At 50.6% G+C, this 23,882-nt stretch overlaps 1 protein-coding gene and 1 long non-coding RNA gene across 4 annotated transcripts in view; one reads left to right on the top strand and one right to left on the bottom strand.

The window, feature by feature from the left end:
- Positions 1 to 6,893: 6,893 nt before the first annotated feature.
- LOC139360421 (uncharacterized) overlaps positions 6,894 to 23,882 on the bottom strand; it is a 34,925-nt gene continuing 17,936 nt past the window's right edge. Inside the window, exons 4-5 of one of the 2 annotated variants that reach the window (XR_011617796.1) lie at positions 16,265 to 22,533; positions 6,894 to 11,545 (exon numbers count right to left, since the gene is read on the bottom strand). This is a non-coding gene — a long non-coding RNA (uncharacterized lncRNA). Of the gene's footprint in view, positions 11,546 to 16,264; positions 22,534 to 23,882 lie in introns of those variants that run through there. The other variant, XR_011617797.1, reaches the window with a different exon arrangement.
- Positions 13,867 to 21,086, top strand: LOC105497161 (napsin A aspartic peptidase). Of its 2 annotated transcripts, none has more exons than XM_011767997.3 (9): positions 13,867 to 14,212; positions 17,281 to 17,422; positions 17,499 to 17,622; positions 17,811 to 17,929; positions 18,410 to 18,609; positions 19,724 to 19,846; positions 19,940 to 20,084; positions 20,348 to 20,545; positions 20,782 to 21,086. In XM_011767997.3, the coding sequence occupies exons 1-9, from the start codon at positions 14,124 to 14,126 to the stop codon at positions 21,007 to 21,009; spliced, it is 1,368 nt and encodes a 455-aa protein (XP_011766299.2). In that variant the 5' UTR covers positions 13,867 to 14,123; the 3' UTR covers positions 21,010 to 21,086. The 2 variants fall into 2 exon arrangements, with proteins under 2 accessions (XP_011766299.2, XP_011766300.2); XM_011767998.2 differs by having other exon boundaries at positions 13,873 to 14,212; positions 20,447 to 20,545.

The raw sequence follows: 23,882 nt of genomic DNA, 5'->3' as shown, positions 1-23,882 counted from the left end.
ATAGGAAATTCCAGGCAGCAGTTTCACATGACTAGCAAAAGGAAACTGTTGACATAGTTGCAGCAAGTAGGGGCTGATAAGACTCTTGAAAACCCTAGGTGCGGACCAACCTGGCTAAGACATGCTGGATCCAACAAGGCCCTACATATGATCTAGGTCTCACCTAGGACCTCATTATATGCTCATTAACATAAACACACACCCATCAGCACCAGGACAGTTACAGGAACACCCATAGTTGGTGTAAAACTGGGTGGCACCACAGTTCTCAAAAATCTCCTTTTTCTAGAAATCTTCATGAATATTCCACTCCTTGATTAAAGAAACCCATAGTGCATGCCTATAGTCCCGGCCACTCAGGAGGCTGCGGCAGGAGCATTGCTGGAACCTGTGAGGCAGAGGTTGCAGTGAACTGAGATCGTGCCATTGCACTCCAGCCTGGCGACAGAGCGAGACTGTTTCAAAAAAAAAAAAAAAAGAAACCCATAAAGGTAGCAGCCCCAAACCCCCCTGCAGGAGACTCTCTTTCGAGTTCACCTGCACTCCTCTGCATTGAGTGTGTACTTTTTACTTCGCAATACTTCTTTGTACTTACAGTATTTTCCTGCTTGTCCTTTAGTTCCTTCCTGAGATGGTGTCAAGAGCCTGGACATTGGCTGGGGTGGAGGTCCCACACCGGCGTATGGGGACTTCCCCTAGCCCACCTGTATCAAGAGCACTGACCTTGTCGCCTTACTCTTATGACTAAATGAGGTAAAAGCATAAACAGGGTGGGTTTCAAATAAGGTGCCTGATATGGTGGAACTATATTTATACTTTTTTTTTTTTTTTTTGAGATAAGATCTCACTGTCACCCAGGCTGGAGTGCAGTGGTACCATCTTGGCTCACTGCAGCCTTGACCGCCTGGGCTTAGGTGATCCTCCCACCTCAGCCTCCAGAGTATCTGGGACCGCAGGCATGAGCCACCACACCCAGCTAAGTTTTTATATTTTTGGTAGAGATGGGGTTTCACCATGTTGCCTAGGCTGTTCTTGAACTCATGGACTCAGGCGATCTGCCTGCCTTGGCCTCCCAAAGTGCCAGGATTACAGGCGTGAGCCTCGCATCCAGCCTGTATTGATTCTTGTAGATGTTAAAGTTGTTTCTAAGTTTCCACTGTTAGAAAAGTGCAAGAGTCCTGACATAGGCTGAAGAGGAATTACAACGCTTTTGAGGCAAGTCACATAGCACTCAGTCTCAGTTGATCTACTGGTAAAACAGGAGAAATGATTCTTCCTTTTTTCTTTGAGTTTCACTCTTGTCACCCAGGCTAGAGTGCAGTGACCAAATCTTGGCTTACTGCAACTTCTGCCTCCCGGGTTCAAGTTATTCTCTTGCCTCAGCCTCCTGAGTAGCTGGGATCACGGTGTGTGCCACCTTGCGCGGTTAATTTTTGTGTTTTTAGTAGAGACAGGGTTTCACCGTGTTGGGCAGGCTGGTCTCAAACTCATGACATCAGGTGATCCCCCCGCCTCGGCCTCCCAAAGTGCTGGGATTACAGGCATGAGCCACCACGCCTGGCTTTGTTCTTATTGATTTATTTATTTGAGACGGAGTTTACTCTAGTACAGTGGCGTGATCTCGGCTCACTGCAACCTCTGCCTGCCGGGTTCAAGCAATTCTCCTGCCTCAGCCTCCTGAGTAGCTAGGACTACAGGCACCCGCCACCACGCCCAGCTAATTTTTTTGTATTTTTAATAGAGACAAGGGCCGGGCGCGGTGGCTCAAGCCTGTAATCCCAGCACTTTGGGAGGCCGAGACGGGTGGATCACGAGGTCAGGAGATCGAGACCATCCTGGCTAACACGGTGAAACCCCATCTCTACTAAAAAATACAAAAAACTAGCCGGGCGAGGTGGCGGTCGCCTGTAGTCCCAGCTACTCGGGAGGCTGAGGCAGGAGAATGGCGTAAACCCAGGAGGCGGAGCTTGCAGTGTGCTGAGATCCGGCCACTGCTCTTCAGCCTGGGGGACAGAGCAAGACTCCGTCTCAAAAAAAAAAAAAAAAAAAAAAAATAGAGACAGGGTTTCATCATGTTGGCCAGGCTGGTGTCCAACTCCTGACCTCAGGTGATTCACCCGCCTCAGCCTCCCAAAGTGCAGGGATTACAGGCGTGAGCTGCCGTGCCCGGCCTCTTGTTCTTATTTCTTATGAAGGGGGAGAGGATCCTGGAAGCGCAGTGCGTGGCGTACAGAAGCATTCGGTCACTGGCAGTTTTGTTGTCTGAATGTAGTTGTAAACCAAGGTTCTCATTGGTAAGTAATCCAATATCCTCTAATTTTTTTTTTTTTTTTTTTGAGACGAAGTCTCGCTTTGTCACCCAGTCTGGAGTGCAGCGGCCAGATCCACTGGTGTGAGCCACCGCACCCGGCCAATATCCTCTAATTTTTTTGGTAATAGCTTTATTGAGATTTGGTTCACATACCAAACAATTCACCACTCTAAAGTACGATTGAATGGTTTTTAGCATGTTCACAGGGTTGTGCAACCACCACCACAGCCAATTTTAGAACATTTGGTCACTCCACAAAGAAACCCCATTCCCATAGCAGATATACCCGCTGGGCGCGGTGGCTCATGCCTGTAATCCCAGCACTTTGGGAGGCTGAGGCGGGCAGATCACGAGGTCAAGAGATTGAGACCATCCTGGCTAACACGGTGAAACCCCGTCTCTACTAAAAATACAAAAATTAGCTGAGTATGGTGGCGGGTGCCTGTAATCCCAACTACTCAGGAGGCTGAGGCAGGACAATCGCTTGAACCCAGGAGGCGGAGGTTGCAGTGAGCCTAGATCGCGCCACTGCACTCCAGCCTGGCGATAGAGCGAGACTCCGTCTCAAACAAACAAAAAACAGTTATACCCAATTCTTCCACCCTTTTTCTCTAGCTTGAGGCAACAATTAATCTATGTCTGGCTGAGCGAGGTGGCTCATGCCTGTAATCCCAGCACTTTGGGAGGCCGATGCTGAAGGATTGTTTGAGCCCAGGAGTTTGAGACCAATCTGGGCAACATAGGGAACCCCCCCCCACCCCCGTCTCTACAAAAAATTAAAAACTAAGCCATGCGTGGTAGCGAATGCCTCTAGGCACAGCTACTCAGGAGGCTAAGATGGGAGGATCGCTTGTGCCCAGGAGGCTGAGGTTGCAGTGAGCCATAATGGCACCACTGCACTCCAGCCTGGGTGACAAGGCAAGACTCTGTTTCAAGAAAAAAAAAAAAATTCTATGACTTTATGGAATTTTCCTATTCTGGACATTTCCTATAAATGGATCCTTGGAATATGTGGCTCTTTGTGACTGGCATCTCTCACTTGGCATAAAGTTTTCTACGTTCATCTACATTGTAGAATGTATCAGTATTTCATTTCTGTTTATGGCACAGTGATAGTCCATGATACGGATATACCACCTTGTACTTACCCATTCGCTAGTTAATGGACAGGTGGGATGTTTCTATTCCTGGCTGCAACGCTGCTATGAACATTCATGTACAAGTTTTTGTGTAGACATATGTTCTCATTTCACCTTGGAGTAGGATTGCTAGGTCATGCAGTAACTCTGTGTTTAACTTTTGTTTTGAGACAGTGTCTCACTCTGCCACCCAGGCTGGAGTGGAGTGGTGTGGTCACAGGTCATTGCAGCCTTGACCTCCTGGGCTCGAGTGATCTTCCCACCTCAGTCTCCAGAGTAACTGGGACTACCAATATGCACTAGCAAGCCGGCTAATTCTTTCATAGAAACGGACTCACTGTGTTGCCCAGGCTGGTCTGGAACTCCTGGGCTCAAGCAATCCTCCCACCTCAGTCTGCCAACGTGCTGGGACGACATGCATGAGCCACCATGCCCGGCCTGTGTTTAATATTTTGAGTAGGCCAGGTGCGGTGGCTCATGCCTGTAATCCCAGCACTTTGGGAGGCTGAGGCGGGCAGATCACCTGAGGTCAGGAGTTTGAGACCAGCCTGGCCAACATGGCGAAACCCCGTCTCTACTAAAAATACAAAAATTGGCAGGAGAATCGCTTGAACCCAGGGGACGCAGGTTGCAGTGAGCCGAGATCACAGCCACTGCACTCCAGCCTGGACGACAGAGTGAGACTCTGCCTCAAGGGAAAAAGAAAAAAAAAAAAAACATTAATGCGAGACCTCGGGAGAGTGCGATATAAGATCATAGAGGGAACGCGGGTCCGAATTTGAGACCCTGTGGGGTCAGATGTGGCCCACAGTGGCTGAGAGTCACACAAAGTGTCCCTTACTCTTAGACACATAACTGGACTACATTTCCCGGTCGTCCTTGCAGCCAGGAGTAACCACGTGACAGATTCCCGCCAATGGAACAGGGGCAAAAGTAATCCTGGCAGAGACAATGCGAGGCATCTGGGCTGATTATTTGGTGTCTGCAGCTTCAAGAACCACGTTCAATTCCCCTCCAAGTGCACCTGGGCTGCCTCCTTTTAACCTTTCTGCACCGCAGCACCCCCTCAACCCCGTAAAATGCGGGCGATAATTCCTTTATTACAAGGTTAGTTAGTAAATAAAATGACGGGTTTAAAAATCTGGCAATCCTTTACCTAATCACCTCCTGAGGGGCTTCGGGAAAGATTGTGTTGGGCGATTCTGGAGACTGTGCTCCTCTGATGGTGGAGGCCGACCCGGTCACAACCCCCGGAAAGACAAGACATGGGGAGATCCAGGTCCCATCGGCCAGGCCGTGTTCGGCAAGAGATGTCCCAGTAACCTCGGGCAGGGGAGTCAGGGAGGAAGCCTCTGTTCTGCTCCTTTTCCCGTGGGGTGCAGAGAGCGAGCAAGTCGGCATTGCAGGCGGTGGGAAGCGCCAGGGCAGAAGCAGGGAAGCTGGAAATAGCCTGGTGTTCCAGGAGTCCCGCTCTAGAAACAGGTGTGGCGGCTGGGGAATCTTGGCTGGGAAAATAGGCCCACACCTCCACCTTGTGGCCAGTTGGGAATTTGCAGGCACGGCCTCTCAGAAACTACTTAAGGGCGCTTTGGGTGAATTTGGATGGGGTGCTGCAGACGGAAAGCGTGGGGGGCGATTTGAAGGGGCCCACCCAGATCGAGTGCTCTGACTGAGAAAACAAAGTGGGTGGTGACAGTTATCAGAGACACGGTCGACTGTTTCAAGAAAATCCCCCAGAGCAAGGAGTGCACAAAGTGGATCTTTACCATTATTTTTGCATTTATTTATTTCTATTGAGACAGTGTCTCACTCTGTCGCCCGGGATGGAGTGCAGTCACGTGATGACGGCTCACTGCAGCTTCAGCCTCCTGAGCTCAAGTGATCCTCCTGCCTCACCTTCCCCAGTAGCTGGGACTACAGGAGTGTGCCATTACGCCCAGATAATTAAAAATTTTTTTTGTACAGACAGGGTCTCCCTTTGTTGACCAGGCTGGTTTGCAACTCCCAGGCTCAAGCGATCCTCCTGCCTCAGCCTTCTGAAGGGCTGGGATGACACCCCCGCCTCCCAAACGCACCCCCACCACACCTAGCCTTTCTTTTCTTTTCTTTTCTTTTTTTTTTTTTTTTTTTTTTTTGAGATGGAGCCTTGCTCTGTCGCCCAGGCTGGACTGTAGCAGGGCGATCTCGGCTCACTGCAACTTCTGCCTCCCAGGTTCAAGCAATTCTCCTGCCTCAGTCTCCCGAGTAGCTGGGATTACGGGCGCCTGCCACCATGCTCGGCTAATTTTTTTGCGTGTTTTTAGTAGAGACGGGGTTTCACCATGTTGGCCAGGCTGGTTTTCAACTCCTGACCTCAAGCGATCCGCCCGCCTCGGCCTCCCAAAGTGCTGGGATTACAGGTGTGAGCAACTGCACCCGGCCACCTTTTCTTTAGAAATTACCCCGCCTTCGGTGTTCCTTTATTGCAATGCAAAATGGACTAATACAGATGCTATGGAATAGATGTGCAGAAAATATCTATAAGGATATTACTGCATTGTTTATTACATTAAAAGGGGGAAAACAATCTATGCAGAGAATCAGTTCTGGAAGTGGTGTTGTAGTGTTACATTAATACTCTCAAATACTATGTAGCTATTTTAAAAAATGGGCTTGGCCGGGCATGGTGGCTCATGCTTGTAATCCCAGCACTTTGGGAGGCCAAGGTGGGCGGATCACCTGAGGTCGGGAGTTCGAGACCAGCCTGACCAATATGGAGAAACCCCGTCTCTACTAAAAATACAAAATCAACTGGGTGTGGTGCCGCATGCCTGTAATCCCAGCTACTTGGGAGGCTGAGGCAGGAGAATCACTTGAACCTGAGAGGCAGAGGTTGCGGTGAGCAGAGATTGCGCCATTGCACTCCAGCCTGGGTGAAAAGACAAGAGCGAAACTCCGTCTCAAAAAAAAAAAGAAAAGAATGGGCTTTAGCCAGGCATGGTGGTGCGCCTGTAGTCCCAGCTACTTGGGAGGCTGAGACAGAAGAATCATTTGAATCTGAGAGGTGGAGGTTGCAGTGAGCCAAGATCGCGCCACTGCACTCCAGCCTGGGTGACAGAGCAAGACTCCCTCTCAAAAGAAAAAAAAAAAGGCCGGGCGCGGTGGCTCAAGCCTGTAATCCCAGCACTTTGGGAGGCCGAGACGGGCGGATCATGAGGTCAGGAGATCGAGACCATCCTGGCTAACACGGTGAAACCTTGTCTCTACTAAAAAAAAAATACAAAAAACTAGCTGGGCGTGGTGGCGGGCGCCTGTAGTCCCAGCTACTCGGGAGGCTGAGGCAGGAGAATGGCGTAAACCCGGGAGGTGGAGCTTGCAGTGAGTTGAGATCCGGCCACTGCACTCCAGCCTGGGTGACAGAGCGAGACTCCGTCTCAATTAAAAAAAAAAAAAAAAAAAAAAAAAAAAAAAAAAAAAAAAAGAATGGCCTTGTGGAAGTATATGCACTGAAGAATACTCATGTCTGCAGGTTATTCTGAAATCAAGAAAATGTGATGGGCTGAGGAATGAATACAGCAAGGTTTCTCAACCTTGCCACTGTGACATTTGGGGCCAGATTTTTTTTTTTTTTCCACTTTGCCACCTAGGCTGGAGTGCATCCTGGACCTGCTGGGCTCCGGCGATCCCCACACCTCAGCTTCCAGAGTAGCTGGGACGACAGGTGCATGCCGCCATGCCTGGTTAAGTTTTACATGTGTTTGTACTGGCTATGTTTCTCAAGCTGGTCTTGAACTCCTGAGCTTAAGTCATCCTCCCACCCCGGCCTCTCAAAGTCCTGGGATTACAGGCATGAGCCACCATGCCCTGCCTGGGGCTGCATAATTTTTGGTGGGGGGCTGTCTTGTGCATGGCAGGAAGCTTAGCAACATCGTTGGCCTCCACCCCACTACATGCCAGAAGCATCACCCCCACCCCCCACAGCAGGTGAGACAAAAATGTCCGCAGACAATGCCAAATGTCTCCTGCAGGGAAAAGAGCCCCTAGTTGAGAACCACTGGGACACAGGGTAGGCTAGACGGATTGAAACAGGATAAATTGGCCAGGCGCAGTGGCTCACACCTGCGCCTCAGCACTCTGGGAGGCCGAGGTGGGCGGATCACCTGAGGTAAGGAGTTCGAGAGCAACCTGACCAACATGGTGAAACCCTGTCCCTACTGAAAAATAGAAAAATTAGCTAGGCGTGGTGGCAGGTGCCTGTAATCCCAGCTGAGGCTGGAGAATTGCTTGAACCCAGGAGGCGGAAGTTGCAGTGAGCCGAGATCACGCCACTGCACTTCAGCCTGGGCAACAGAGTCAGACTCTGTCTCAAAAGAAAAAAAGAAAAGAAAAGAAAAGAAACAGGACAAAGCAAACACAGACAAATGTTAGTGGTGGAAGCTGGGTAGGAGGTATATGTGTGTTCACTGTAAAATACTTTCCACTTTGTCTTATGTTTGAGTGTCTGAATTTTTTTTTTCTTTTTTTTCTTTTTTTTTTTTGAGATGGGGTCTCACTCTGTCACCCACGCTGGAGTGCAGTGGCACAATCTCAGCTCACTGCAACCTCCACCTCCAGGGCTCTATCGATCCTCCCACCTCAGCCTCTCTACTACTTGGGACCACAGGTGCACACCACCATGCCAGACTAATTTTTAGTATTTTTGGTAGAGGTGGGGTTTTGCCATGTTGCCCAGGCTGGTCTTGATTCCTGACCTCTATTTATCTACCCGCCTTGGCCTCCCAAAGTGCTAGGATTACAGGCATGAGCCACCATGCTTGGCCTGAATTTTCATAATGAAATCTTTTGGGGAAAAATAAAGTAAATCTGTATGCTCTGACTTTTCAAGACATGCAGAGACAGGATATTGAGGGATAAAAACTGAACCCAAAAGAAGTCCTATGATGCCTGGCATGTGACATTCAAGAACAGACAAAACGAAACTGTGGTCGCAGGGTATTCATTCCTTTTGTGGGACACTGGCTGGGAGGCAGTGAGACAGGACCTTCTGGGAAGCTGGAAATGTTTTGTTGTTGTTGTTGTCGTTTGTTTTTTTTTCTGAGACAGTCTCGCTCTGTTGCTCAGGCTGGAGTGCAATGGTGCAATTTCAGCTTGCTGCAACCGCTTTCTCTCAGGTTCAAGTGATTCTCCGGTCTCAGCCTCTCAAGTAGCTGGGATTATAGGCGTGCGCCACCACACCTGGCTAATTTTTGTATTTTTAGTAGACACAGGGTTTCACCATGTTGGCCAGGCTGGTCTCAAACTCTTGACCTCAAGTGATCTGCTTGCCTCGGCCTCCCAACGTGCTGGGATTACAGGCGTGAGCCACTGAGCCCCGCCTGGAAACGTTCTATGCTTTGGTCTGAGTGGTGGTGTACACCTGTGTGTAAATCCACCAGGCTGATGACGTAAATGCTTAAGTGTTTAGGGGTGAAGAATGGATGTCTGCAACTTATCTGAAAGAGATTCAATAAAAAAGATACGCTCCTGGATGATAAGAGAGGTAGAGAGCTGGACAGATGTGTAACAAAGACAATTCTGCAAAATACATTAATTATAAATTCTAAGTGATGGGAACAGGGGCCTTCTCTCTATAATCCTGTGAACTTTTCTCTAAGCTTGAAAATCTTCAGATTAAAATGTTGTGGGAAAAAAATAAAGTCATAGTGCTGTACACTTAAGACTCGTGTGTTTCACTATAGATAAGTTATATCAAATTTTCTGATGTCCAGGGAATATGGCTAAGTGAAAAACAATCACTTGCAGATCAATAAGTAAAGCAGCTTTTATTTACTAAAAAAATTAAAAATGGCCGGACACGGTGGCTCACACCTGTAATCCCAGCACTTTGGGAGGCCGAGGCAAGTGGATCACTTGAGGTCAGGAGTTCGAAACCAGCTTGGCCATCATGGTGAAACCCTGTCTCTACTAAAAATACAAAAAATAAACTGGGTGTGGTGGTGCGTGCCTGTAATCCCAGCTACTCGGGAGGCTGAAGCAAGAGAATCACTTGAAGGCCGGGAGGCAGAGGTGGCAGTGAGCTGAGATCGTGCCGCTGCACCACAGCCTGGGTGACAGGGTGAGACTCCATCTCAAAAAAAAAAAAAAGCAATTAGAGAAAGTCTACAGACGTAGAGAGGGAGCAAAGCAAGATGGCTAAATAGAAGTTTCCGCTGATCATCCCCTCTGCAGGAACACCAAATTTAACAAAAATCTACCAAAAAAAAAAAACCTTCAAAAATCATGGCCTCAGGTGAGCACTCACAGTACCTGGTTTTAACTTCATATAGCTGAAAGAGGCACTGAAGAGGGTAGGAAAGACAGCCTCGAGCTGCTGATGCCACCCTCTGCCTGTGCTCCATGGCACAGAGTCTGTGAGATTGGGGGAGAGAGAGTGCAGCGATTGTGAGACTTTACGTTGAACTCAGCGCTGTCTTGTCACAGTGGAAAGCAAGTCTGCCCCGAACTCAGCAGATGCCCACCCACAAAGACAGGATTTAGACCAGCCCTAGCCGGAGGGGAATCTCCCATCCCAACAATCAGAAATTGTGTTACGGCAAGCCCTGTCTCTACAGGCTAAAGTGCTCTGGGGCTCCAAATGAACTTGAAGGCAGTCTAGGCCACAAAGACCGCAACGCCTAAGCAAGTCCTAATGTTTTTTTTTTTTTTTTTTTTTTTTGAGACGGAGTCTCGCTCTGTCACCCAGGCTGGAGTGCAGGGGCGCAATCTCGGCTCACTGCAAGCTCCGCCTCCCGGGTTCACGCCATTCTCCGGCCTCAGCCTCCCGAGTAGCTGGGACTACAGGCGCCCGCCACTGCGCCCGGCTAATTTTTTTCTATTTTTAGTAGAGACGGGGTTTCACCATGGTCTCGATCTCCTGACCTTGTGATCCGCCCGCCTCGGCCTTCCAAAGTGCTCACGATTACAGGCGTGAGCCACTGCACCCGGCCAAGCAAGTCCTAATGTTGAGCTAAGCTTGGAGCCAGTAGACTTGGGGGGCATGTGACCTATTGATACACCAGCAAGAGTGGCTAAGAGGGTGATCGCGCCACCCCTCTCCCAACCCCAGATAGCATAGCTTATGGCTCCAAGAAAGACCCTTTCCTTCCACTTGGGGAGAGGTAAGGGAGATACAGAGGACTTTGTCTTGCATCTTAAATACAAGCTCAGCCAGAGTAGGATAGGGCATGGGTCAAAGTCCTGAGGCCCTGATTTCAGGATCTGGCTACTGGATGACATTTCTAGACACACCCTGAGTGAGAAGGAAACCAGCTACTTTGTTTGTTTTGATTTGTTCTGTTCTGTTTGAGCCAGAGTTTCACTCTCGCCCAGGCTGGATCTCAGCTCACTGCAACCTCCGCCTCCCGGGTTCAAACAATTCTTCTGCCTCAGCCTCCAGAGTAGTTCGGATTACAGACGCTGACCACCACGCCTGGCTAATTTTTGTATTTTTAGTAGAGATAGGGTTTCACCATGTTGGCCAGGCTGGCCTCGAACTCCTGACCTCAAGTGATCCACCTGCCTCAGCCTTCCAAAGTGCTGGGATTACAGGCGTGAGCCACCATGCCCGGCCGACCCAGCTACTTTGAAGAGAAGGACCCAGTCCTGGCAGGATCTATCACCTGCTGACTCGAGAGCTGCTGGGCCCTGAATAACCAGCAGTGATGCCAGGTACTACTTGCTATTGGCCTTGGGTGAGACTCTGAGACATGCTGTGTTCAGGGGAGACCCAGCACATTCCCAGCTGTGGTGGCTACAGTGAGAGACTCCTGCTGGAGAAAAGCAGAGGGAAAAGGAAGGCACACTCTGCCTTGCAGCTCAGCCACCAGCTCAGCCGCAGTGGAGAAGAAGTGGGATCTTGGGGTCCCTGATTCCAGATCCTGGTTCTTGGATGGCATTTCTGGAACTGCCCTGGACCAGAGGGGAGCCCACTGTCCTGAAGGGGGAGTCCCAGGTCTGGTGACACTCACTGGAAACTGACTGAACGGTCCTGGGGCCTGGAGTGAACATCGCAGCAGCCTGGCAGTGCTCCCCGCGGGGTGGTGGTGCTGACGGTGACCAGGGAGAGAGGCTCCTTTGCCTGTGGAAAGGGGAGGGAAGGGTGGGAAAGACTGTGTCTCCTGTTTTGAGTACTAGTTCAGCCACAGTAGAATAGGACACCAGGTCAGTTTCTAAGTTTTTTTGTTTGGTTTTTGAGATGGAGTTTGGCTCTTGTTGCCCAGGCTGGAGTACAATGGCATGATTTCGGCTCACTGCAACCTCCACCTCCTGGGTTCAAGCAATTCTCCTGCCTCAGCCACCTGAGTAGCTGGGATTACAAGCGCCTGCCACCACGCCCAGCTAATTTTTGTATTTTTAGTAGAGATGGAGTTTCGTCATGTTGGCCAGGCTGGTCTCGAACTCCTGACCTCAGGTGATCCACCTGCCTTGGCCTCCCAAAGTGCTGGGATTACAGGTATGAGCCACCGCACCCAGCCAATTTCTAAGGGTTTTGACTCCAGTCCCTGGCTCACTGACTGCATCCCTGGAACCACCTGGGACCTGGGGTAACTCGACGCCCTGAAGGGAAGGATGTAAGCGTAGCTGCCTTTGGAACCTGCTAGTTTTAGAGCCCAAGGGCCTTGAGCAAACATAAGCAGTAGCCAGGTCGGTCGTGGTTACAGGAGGCCATGGGCAGGATGCAGCGCAATCCCAGTGACAGTAGGCATAGGGGTGTTTGTGTGACTCCACTCCCGGCTCCAGGTAGCTCAGCACAGAGAGAGAGAGAGAGAGAGACAGACAGAGAGAGAGAGAGAGAGAGAGACAGAGAGACAGAGAGACAGAGACAGAGAGAGAGAGAGACAGAGAGAGAAAGAGAGAGAGAGAGACAGAGAGAGAGAGAGAGAGAGAGAGAGAGACAGACAGAGAGAGACTCTGGGAGAAAGCAAGGGAAGAGAACAAGAGTCTCTGCCTGGTAATCCAGATAATTCTTCTGGATCTTATCCACGACCACTAAGGCAGTACCTCCATGAGTTTGCGAGAACCACAGCATTAATGGGCTTGGGGAGCCCCCTAATGCGGACACGGCTTAGATCACAACACCCAAGTACTTCTGAATACCTGGAAAGCCTCCCCAAAAAGGACAGGTACAAACAAACCTTGTCTGCAAAGACTACAATAAATACTTAACATGGCCAGGCACGGTGGCTCATGTCTGTAATCCCAGCACTTTGGGAGGCTGAGGCGGGTGGATCACCTGAGGTCAGGAGTTTGAAACCAGCCTGACCAATATGATGAAACCCCCATCTCTACTGAAAATACAAAAATTAGCTGGGTGTGGTGGCATGCACCTATAATCCCAGGTACTGGGGAGGCTGAGACGGGAGAATCGCTGGAACCCAGGAGGTGGAGGTTGCAATGAGCCAAGATGGCGCATTACACTCCAGCCTGGGCAATAACAGTGAAACTCCATCTCAAAAAAAAATTAGCCAGGGTGGTGTCAGGCGCCTGTAGTCCCAGCTACTCGGGAGGTTGAGGCAGGAGAATTACTTGCACCTGGGAGGCAGAGGTTGCAGTGCGCTGAGATCACGCTATTACACTCCAGCTTGGGCAACAAGAGCAAAACTCCATCTAAATAAATAAATACCTAACTTGTCAATGCCCAGCCACCAATGAACATCTATAAGCATCAAGACCATCCAGAAGAAATGACCTTACCAAACAAACCAAATAAGCCACCCAGGACCAATCCTCGAGAAACAGATATGCGACCTTTCAGAGAGAGAATTTACAATCGCTGTTTTGAGGAAACTCAAAAGAAATTCAAGATAACACATAGAAGGAATTCAGATTCTATCAGATAAATTTAATAAAGAGATTGAAATAATTAAGAATCTGCTGGGTGTAGTGACTCGTGCCTGTAATCCCGGCACTTTGGGAGGCTGAGGCGGATGGATCACCTGAGGCCAAGAGTTCTAGACCAGCCTGACCAACATGGAGAAACCCTGTCTCTACTCAAAATACAAAATTAGCTGGGCATGGTGACGCATGCCTGTAATCCCAGCCTGGGTAAGAAGAGCAAAATTCAGTCTCAAAAAAAAAAAAAAAAAAAAAAAAAAAAAAAAAACAGAAAACAAAAAAACAAAAACAACAACAAAAAAAATACCCAATGATCTGTTGTCTACAAGAAACATACTTCACCTACAAATAAAAGAGTAAGAGTCTGGGTCCTGAAATGCAGGCAGTCCCACTTCATACATGAGGGAGGGTGTCTAATCATTTCCTTTCTCCCTTCCCCCAGGCCCTTCACAGGTGCCTGCTGGTTTCTCCCACTTGGCCAAAGAAACACTTGTGGTTAATAAGTCTCAGAAAAGTTATATGAAAGTTAAAAGTAAAACTGACAGCAGCTGAAGGATGGGGGGTGGGAAGTGGTCACGGTGGAGGAGACCCCACCACCACTGCCACCCAAGTAGGCAGTGAGGAGCACTACTTCTGCTGACCCTCCAAAAATACTCTGCACAAACCTTCAAGAAACATCCTTGTCCCACTGTATCACCTGCTGACAGATTTCACATCCTGGTCTCCTTCTAAACCTGGAGGTGGGGCATGAACAGGGTGGAGTCACCAGGGAAAGAAAATAAGGCCCCAGGACACCTGGGTTCATACCCAGGTCCCCAGCAATGTCTCCACTACCACTGCTGCTACCCCTGCTGCTGCTGCTGCTGCTGCCTCTGCTGAATATGGAGCCTGCCAGGGCCACACTGATCCGGTATGGCGACCCCATCTACCACCCCCAAACTTGGGAGGGATTCTCTGCCTCTTGCCCTTTAAGTCTAGGACTCCCAGTTCAGTGATTCCCAAACTTGGCACCCAGGATCCCTAGCACTTCTTTCTCAGCTTCCCAGATCTCTAAACCAGGCTGTCACCCTTAAGGGCTCCACTCTGACATCTCTTAAACCAGATGTTTTTTTTTTTTTTTTGAGATGGAGTCTCACTCTGTTGCCCAGGCTGGAGTACAATGGCATGATCTCAGCTCACTGAAACCTCTGCCTCATGGGTTCAAGCAATTATTCTGCCTCAACCTCCCAAGTAGCTGGGATTACAGGCTCATGCCACCATGCCCGGCTAATTTTTTTTTTTTTTTTTTTTTTTTTTTGAGACGGAGTCTCACGCTGTTGCCCAGGCTGGAGTGCAGTGGCGCGATCTCGGCTCACTGCAAGCTCCGCCTCCTGGGTTCACGCCATTCTCCTGCCTCAGCCTCCTGAGTAGCTGGGACTACAGGCGCCCGCCACCGCGCCCGGCTAATTTTTTGTATTTTTAGTAGAGACGGGGTTTCACTGTGGTCTCGATCTCCTGACTTTGTGATCCGCCCGCCTCGGCCTCCCAAAGTGCTGGGATTACAGGCTTGAGCCACCGCGCCCGGCCCATGCCCGGCTAATTTTTGTGTTTTTAGTAGAGACGGGGTTTCACCATGTTGGCCAGGCCCGTCTGGAACTCCTGACCTCATGATCTACCCACCTCGGCCTCCTAAAGTGCTGGGATTATAGGTGTGAGCCACTGTACCTGGCTGACCAGAACCCTTTTATTATTATTATTATTATTATTATTATATTATTTTTAAGACAGAGTCTTGCTCTGTCACCCAGGCTGGAGTGCAGTGGCGTGATCTTGGCTCACTGCAAGCTCCACCTCCCAGGTTCATGCCATTCTTCTGCTTCAGCCTCCCGAATAGATGGGACTACAGGCATCTGCCACCATGCCCGGCTAATTTTTTGTATTTTTAGTAGAGGCGGGGTTTCACCATGTTGGCCAGGCTGGTCTTGAACTCCTGACCTGATGACCTGCCTGCCTCAGCCTCCTAAAGTGCTGGGATTACAGGCGTGAGCCACTGCGCCTGGCTAGGACATTTTTTTTTTTTTTTTTTTGAGACGGAGTCTCGCTGTGTCTCCCAGGCTGGAGTGCAGTGGCGTGATCTCGGCTCACTGCAAGCTCCGCCTCCCGGGTTCACGCCATTCTCCCGCCTCAGCCTCCCAAGTAGCTGGGACTACAGGCGCCCACCACCACGCCCTGCTAGTTTTTTGTATTTTTAGTAGAGACGGGGTTTCACTAGGACATGTTTTTGAGAGGTCTCTGCAGACCCCACTATAAGCTCTGATGATTAGATATTACGGTTTCCAGACCTGTGACACACTCCTCCCATCTCAGAGCCCCAGATATGTGACATTTAAACTGAGACTCCCCCACATCACGCCCATCAAACTGTTTGGCCTGAAGAAGTAATTGGCCAGAAGTTTTTGGCCAGAGACGTGGCTCACACCTGTAACCCAGCACTTTGAAAGGCAAAGGTAGGAAGACCGTTTGAGGCCAACAGTTTTGAGACCAGCCTGGGCAACATGACCAGACTCCATCTCTACTAAAAATACAAAAATTAGTTCAGTGTGGTGGTGCACGCCCATGGTCCCAGCTACTCAGGAGGCTGAGGAAGGAGGATTGCTTGAGCCCAGGAGTTTAAGGGGGCAGTGAGCTATGATCTTGCATGATCCTGCTACTGTACTCTGGGCGGGGCAACTGGGTGACACCTTGTCTCAAAAAAAAAAAAAAAGCCAAGTGTGGTGTTTGTGCCTATAGTCTCAGCTACTCCAGAGGCTGAGGTGGGAGAATCACTTGAGCCCCGGAAATCAAGGCTGCAGTAAGCCTGACTGCACTACTGAACTCCAACCTGGGTGAAAGAGGGAGACCCCGTGTCAAACAAAAAGTTTTAAAAAAGAAAAAGAAATCCAATTTTGAGGACCCCATGCAAGACGTCTTCCCACTACCTTACCTCTGATGCCTCCCCCAGTCTCTCCCTTTTTCTCCTCTTCTCCTTATCCCCTGGAACTCCTGGCAGGGGGAGGGGTGTAACTTCCAGGAACAGTTTTCCCCACTTCACATTCTTGTGCGTCTCAAAGACTGACTCATGCGGGGTGGGGGGAAAGGTGGGAGTGAGGCGACAAGTGCTTCGAGAAGTGACTAAAAGCAGGAACGAAGATACTGCCGCACATGGTGCTTGTTAACCTGCTTTTTGAACCTAATGTCTCATGGCCATTTTCTAAGTCAATGCAAAGAAAAGTGAGTCTCCAAATGTTGTATCAACAGCATCATCAGGACCTGGGAACTTGTTAGAAATCCAAATTCTTGGGCCCCATGCTAGACTTATTTAATTAGCAACGAAGATATCTGAATTGTAATTGGCCCTCTAAGTCAAGGGTTGCAAACACTCAGCTTAAGGGCCAAATCCTGTTTGCCTCCTGCTTTTGCAAATACAGTTTAAGGGAACCCGGGCAGGGCATAGTGGCTCTCCTCTGTAATCCCAGCACTTTGGGAGGCTGAGGCCAGGAGTTTGAGATCAGCACGGGCAACACAGCAAGACAGTTAAGACTTGACGCTTACATTTTTCTCTCAAAGGGTGGGGAAAATAGTACCTGAACTCATGAACTGAAGCATGCAGGGGCCACCACCCAAGGGCTTTTGCAAAGGTTAGGTTTTCTGTTAGGGTCTTGGGAAACCTTTGAGAATGTCAATTCTTTGGGAATGGCTTATTTTAAGGGATTTGAACATGGAAAGGTCTTTGGGAAGGTCTGTTTGGGATGCGTTGCTCTTGTAAAGTATTTGGGGATATCTGTCATCATGGCATCTTTGATAGTTTTTTCTGGAGGTTGTTATTGTAGGGTTTCTGGTACTGACTACTATTGTAGTGCCTAGGAGATGTTGAATTTGTCATCATATCCTATTTGGGTAAGTCTATTCAGAGGATCTCCAAGAAGGACAGCTTCCTGTCAATATCCTCTTTCCCTACAGCATCCCTCTTCATCGAGTCCAACCTGAACGCAGGAACCTGAACCTACTGAGGGGATGGAGAGAACCAGCAGAGGTCCCCAAGTTGGGGGCCCCATCCCCTGGGGACAAGCTCACCTTTGTACCTCTCTCGAACTACAGGGATGTGAGTCACAGCCCCACACAGCCCTCACCCCTGCGCCTTTGAACCAAACTCATTTACTCTCCTCTTTTGCTATCAGGTCCAGTATTTTGGGAAAATTGGGCTGGGAACGCCTCCACAAAACTTCACTGTCGTCTTTGACACTGGGTCCTCCAATCTCTGGGTCCCGTCCAGGAGATGTCACTTCTTCAGTGTACCCTGCTGTGAGTTTCTATGCAGGAGAACAACGCTGAATGGGGGTGAAGGGAGAAGGCGGGGCTGGACCTCAGCTTCTCAGAGGATTTTGAGGAATTGTTCTTTTATGATGCCCTCACAGGTCAGAAAGTCAAAGGGGCAGTAGGCATTGGGGAGATTCCCTCCCCCAGTGACACCCTTCTGACCTCTAACCTAGGGTTACACCACCGATTTGATCCCAAAGCCTCCAGCTCCTTCCAGGCCAACGGGACCAAGTTTGCCATTCAATATGGAACTGGGCGAGTAGATGGAATCCTGAGTGAAGACAAGCTGACTGTGAGTGACCTTTGACTCACAGAAGTCTTCAGCCTAGGAGAACCCCATGGTCTAAGATCATCTGGCTTAGGGAGGGGTTTGAGGAGGAGGAGCTCCCCAAATCAATGGATTGGGCTTTTCAAGTGGGGTGGAGGGCCTGCCTTTCGGAGTGAAGGGATGGTGCATCACAAGGAAGGGGAGGGGCTTCCTGAGTGAAGAGGTGGGGCTTCTCAAGCAGGGGGAGGAGCTTCCTGGGAGAAGAGGTGGGGCTTCTCAACCAGGGGAGGAGCTTCCTGGGTGAAGAGGTGGGGCTTCTCAAGCAGAGGGAGGAGCTTCCTGGGTGAAGAGGTGGGGCTTCTCAAGAGGCAAAGTTTCCTAGGAAGTTGGGGCTTTCATCCAGATGTCCCCAGACCTAGGATTCATGCCTTGGTTTGGGAGCCCTCAGGACATGTGGTTATTGTCATCCAAAAAGTAACTGGTCACATCTCAATCTACCCCTAGATTGGTGGAATCAAGGGTGCGTCAGTGATTTTCGGAGAGGCTCTCCGGGAGCCCGGCCTGGTCTTCACTTTTGCCCATTTTGATGGGATATTGGGCCTCGGTTTTCCCATTCTATCTGTGGAAGGAGTTCGGCCCCCGATGGATGTACTGGTAGAGCAGGGGCTACTGGATAAGCCTGTCTTCTCCTTTTATCTCAACAGGTACTGGGAAGGGTGCACCTATCTATGAGTCCTATCCCCAAGAAGGAAGTGAGTCTTCCTTCAGGAAGTCTCTTACTCCATAAAGAAAGTCCCACCTCCACTCAGGAAGTCACTGACCCAACGCAGGAAGTCTCACTCTCAGAGTCACCCACTTATACTCTCCATTCAGGAAGTCGGCCATCCAATACAGGAAGTTGCCTCTTCCATGCAGGAAGTCACCTACCCTATAAAGAAACACCTCAACCCTATTTGAAGTCCCAGAGCTTAAGTGACAACTTAAGACATACTTAGGAAACTCACATCAGTTCAAAATGCTCCATGTTTCAAAATCAAACAAGGAAATTCCATGCCACACCCAACAAAATACTCAGGAGCTTTCTCTTCCTTACCAAGAAAGCTCAAATCCCATTTGAGAACACTGACCAGAAGTCAGGAATTGCCTGATTTAATCCAGGAAGTCCTACTGACTTGCTAGGAAGTTCAATATTATGCTCAGAAGTCCCACTCAACATCCAAGAAGTTTCCAAGAAGTCTCCACTTTCCCTCCCAGAGGCCCATCACACACAGTCAGAAAATCCTATGCCCACTCAGTTACCCTGACATCCAACCCACTCTAGCAGTTCTACCAACCACTTAGTAGATCCTGCTCTCCTCTACTTTCCAGGAAGTCTCCATCCCCGTTCCCATCGCTCTCAGCCAACTCAGGAAGTCTAACACCTCTCTAGATATCACAACAGGCAATTCAGAAATTCTCTCCTCCTACCCAGGAAGCCACCCCACCCCTGCACAAGTCACACCTTCAAGAGCCTATTCCAAGACGCCACTGCTCTACTTGGTTACTATGATATTCAGCTCAGGAAATTCCCCCAAAACTCTACCTTCCACAGTCAAATGAAGTCTCCTCTTCACTTCAGGAAGTCCCCAACAGCCTAAAGCGCCATGCTTTTCTTGCTTGGCTTCCAGTCCCAACATCTAGGCCCTTCCTGCATCTCACTACCCTGTGGGAACCCCAGAAACAACCCATCTGGTGGGAAGTGCCTCCCCTGGCCATACCTAGGACTGAGGGAAGGCCAGTGACACTGACATCTACACTTTCTACACTCTGCCCCTGCAGGGACCCCGAAGAGCCTGATGGAGGAGAGCTGGTCCTGGGGGGCTCAGACCCGGCACACTACATCCCACCCCTCACCTTCGTGCCAGTCACAGTCCCCGCCTACTGGCAGATCCACATGGAGCGGTGAGGGACTTGGTCTCCTGGTTCTGGAGCTTGGAGGCTGGGGGACTGCACTCCTGGGACCCTGCTTCTGATGACTGCCTACTTCCCCCTCAGTGTGAAGGTGGGCCCAGGGCTGACTCTCTGTGTCCGGGGCTGTGCTGCCATCCTGGATACGGGCACGTCCCTCATCACAGGACCCACTGAGGAGATCCGGGCCCTGCATGCAGCCATTGGGGGATATCCCCTGCTGGCTGGGGAGGTGAGGTCCCAGTCTCTGGTGGGTACGGGCTGAGGAGGCTGATGGCAGTTTGACGGTGAACATCAAAGGGCCTGAGAGTGGGAAGCAAGTATTTAAGGGGCATTCCAGGGCAAGAGGCACTGGACTTCGTGACAGATAGTCAAGTGTCTACGCTGTGACTCTGTGGATGGTGGTGGGGTGGAGGGAGACGATAATGCAGGTGTGCTTGAGACTGCAGAAGTCTAGGCGGCAGGGCCTCTGCACACAGGACGCTGAATACCCAGGTGCTCAATACGGAAATTACCCCATGGCACTGGAGAGCCACGGAAGGGATTGAGCAAAGCAGGAATCTCTCATCTTCACTGGTTCCTCTTCTCCTCCAGTACATCATCCTGTGCTCGGAAATCCCAAAGCTCCCCGCAGTCTCCTTCCTTCTTGGGGGGGTCTGGTTTAACCTCACGGCCCAGGATTACGTCATTCAGGTAGGTGGCCATCACCATGACGCCATAGGGACGTCATACGACGGTTTGAGAGGGTAGAGCTGAGAGACGTCACTAGGATGGGAAGGGGCCGCAGAAACATTTCTTGTCCCTGTGATGGCAGTTTGTTGGCGAACACCAAAGAGCCCGAGGGTGTGGGGAAGCGGGGAGCACGGGTTCCCAGGGAAATGGCCGTCCCTGTGCCCGCGACACCCAGTTGTCTTATTGTCGCCTTGCAGACTACTCGAAATGGCGTCCGCCTCTGCTTGTCCGGTTTCCAGGCCTTGGATGTCCCTCCGCCTGCAGGGCCCTTCTGGATCCTCGGTGACGTCTTCTTGGGGACGTATGTGGCCGTCTTCGACCGCGGGGACACGAAGAGCGGCGCCCGGGTGGGCCTAGCGCGCGCTCTCACTCGCCGAGCGGCCCTGGGACTGGGCGAGACCGCGCAGGCGCAGTTCCCCGGGTGACGCCCACGTGAAGCGCATGCGCAGTGGGTGGTCGCCGAGGTTCCCCCTGCCCAGTAAAAATCCACTATTTCCATTGAGCGATGCTGCCTAGGTGGCTTCTTTTCATAGCGTATTTGTTAAAGAGAAAGCTTTGTGACCGGGCGTGGTGTCTCACGCCGGTAATCCCAGCACTTTGGGAGGCCGAAGCGGGTGGATCACCTGAGGTCAGGAGTTCGAGACCAACCTGGCCAACATGGTGAAACCCCGTCTCTACTAAAAATACAAAAAAATTATCCGGGCATGGTGGTGCATGCCTGTAATCCCAGCTACTCGGGAGGCTGAGGCAGGAGAATGGCTTAAACTCGGGAGGCCAAGGTTGCAGTGAGCCGAGACCGCACCATTGCACTCCAGCCTGGGCAACAACGAAACTCCGTCTCAAAAATAAATAAATAAATGAATAAATAAATAAATAAATAAATAAAGAGAAAACGTTGTGCCTGTACCCACGGAGTTGAGGAAGTGGGAGGGGAAGGGTATCTCGCCCGTTTCCTCCAGGACGCACCCTGGTGAGGGGTTTTGTAATACGAGTCCCATGAAGCCCCTCGCCTACGCTGCCTTTCGTCAAAAGCTCCCGGCGCCGTGGAGCATCACGGTCGTTGTAGTCCACGCCGTGGTCACGCCCTGACGGAGGCGGGAGCAGCCACAACATGCGTGGGAGGTGACAGGTCGCGACGGCAGCGATAGGTGGCAGTGGGGGGGGGGGGGTGACTGTAATTGGTAAGGGTTTACCAGTTCCTGTTCAAGGGGGCAAGGATACTATTCCCCCGGATCTCATCTCCTGTTTCCCCTCTCTCCCTCCGGATTCTGAGACCCCGGGGGAGCTCTGAGCCTCCGGGTTCGGGGAGCGGTGCTGCTCCATCCGCGGAGGTGACGTCACTCCCCCTCCTCAGCCTCTTGCTACCCAGAGCTAATTGGATACAGGTACGTATTCAATTGATTCGAAAAAACGACCGGTCGAAAAATCAGGCAATCCTTTATCTAATCGCATCCTGAGGCTTCTGGAAGAATTGTGTTGAGCGATTCTGGGGACCCCGAAGAGAGTCAGGCCTGAGCCCCATCTCGAGAGTGTGCTACTCTGATGGTGGAGGCCGACCTGATCACAAACCGCTAAGCGACTAGACACGGGGAGATTCAGGACCCAGTAAGCTCGGGCAGGAAAGTCAGGGAGGAAGCTTCTGTTCTGCTCCTTTTCCCGTGGGGTGCAGAGAGCGAGCAAGTCGGCATTCCAGGCGGTGGGAAGCGCCAGGGCAGAAGCAGGGAGCTGGAAAGAGCCTGGTGTTCCAGGAGTCCCGCTCTAGAAACAGGGGTGGCGGCTGGGGAAATCTTGACTGGGAAAATAGGCCCACACCTCCACCTTGTGGCCAATTGGGAATTTGCAGGCACGGCCTCTCAGAAACTACTTAAGGGCGCTTTGGGTGAAGTTGGATGGGGTGCTGCAGACGGAAAGCGTGGGGGGCGAGTTGAAGGGGCCCCAGATCGAGTGCTCTGAGAAAACAAAGCGGGGGTGGTGGTGGTGGTGAGAGTTATCATAGAGACACTGTCGGCTGTTTCAGAAAAATTCCCCAAAGCAAGGAGTGCACAAAGTGGATCTTTACTATTATTATTATTATTATTTTTTTTTTTTTTTTGAGACGGAGTCTTGCTCTGTCACCCAGGCTGGAGTGCAGTGGCCGGATCTCAGCTCACTGCAAGCTCCGCCTCCCGGGTTTACGCCATTCTCCTGCCTCAGCCTCCCGAGTAGCTGGGACTACAGGCGCCCGCCACCGCGCCCGGCTAATTTTTTGTATTTTTAGTAGAGACGGGGTTTCACCGTGTTAGCCAGGATGGTCTCGATCTCCTGACCTCGTGATCCGCCCGCCTCGGCCTCCCAAAGTGCTGGGATTACAGGCTTGAGCCACCGCGCCCGGCCTATTATTATTATTATTATTATTTTATTGTTATTATTATCGAGACAAGGACTCACTCTGTCGCTCAAGCTGTCGTGCAGTGGCGCGGTAATGGCTCACTGCAGCCTCAAACTCCCCGGCTTAAGCGATCCTCCTGCCTCAGCCTCAGGGTGTAGAGGGGACCACAGGCATGGGCCACCATGCTTGACTAATTTTTAAAAGTTTTGTAGAGACTTTTTTTTTCTTTTTTTTTGAGATGGAGTTTTGCTCTTGTTGCCCAGGCTGGAGTGCAGTGGCACCATCTTGGCTTACCACAACCTCCACCTCCTGGGTTCAAGTGCTTCTCCTGCCTCAGCCTCCCAAGTAGCTGGGATTACAGGCATGTGCCACCACGCCCGGCTAATTTTTGTATTTTTAGTAGGGACGGGTTTTTTCCATGTTGGTCAGGCGGGTCTCTAACTCCAGACCTCAGGTAATCCTCCTGCCTTGGCCTCCCAAAGTGCTGGGATTACAGGGGTGAGCCACCACGCCCGGGGTTTTACCATGTTGTCTTGGTCATTATTTATTATTCACTATGTGCCAGGCTCTGTCCTAGGTGCTGGGGGCACAGTGGATAATTAAACAGATGAAGATCTTTGCCCTCATAGGGATTACACTCGAATGGGGAAATAGGCATTAAGATAGGAAGTAAATTACCAACATTGTGGGCTGAAGAGTGGCCCCCAAAAGATATTCACACCTCAGTCCCTGGGGTTGTGAATACTACCTTATGTGAGGAAAAGGATTTAGCAGATGTAATCAACTGAAGGAGTTTGAGAACAGGGTCATCCAAGAGGACCCTAAATGTCATCACAAGGGTCCTTATAAGAGGGAGACAGAGGGAGACGGATTCAGAAGTTCAAGTGAAGACGGAAGCAAGACACCAGGATGCTGGCTTTGAAGAAGGAA

Source organism: Macaca nemestrina, chromosome 20 (assembly GCF_043159975.1).
Source record: "Macaca nemestrina isolate mMacNem1 chromosome 20, mMacNem.hap1, whole genome shotgun sequence".
NCBI classification, from domain to species: domain Eukaryota; kingdom Metazoa; phylum Chordata; class Mammalia; order Primates; family Cercopithecidae; genus Macaca; species Macaca nemestrina.
The sequence above is the reverse complement of the archived record's forward strand: the minus strand, read 5'-3'. Positions and strand labels throughout refer to the sequence as shown.

Excerpts from the sequence above, each read along its gene's own strand:
- LOC105497161 (XM_011767997.3), top strand. The coding sequence starts at position 14,124 with ATGTCTCCACTACCACTGCTGCTACCCCTGCTGCTGCTGCTGCTGCTG. Across the intron at positions 17,423-17,498 it reads CTCTCTCGAACTACAGGGAT|GTCCAGTATTTTGGGAAAAT; the intron begins GTGAGTCACAGC and ends TTTTGCTATCAG. Across the intron at positions 17,930-18,409 it reads TGAGTGAAGACAAGCTGACT|ATTGGTGGAATCAAGGGTGC; the intron begins GTGAGTGACCTT and ends ATCTACCCCTAG.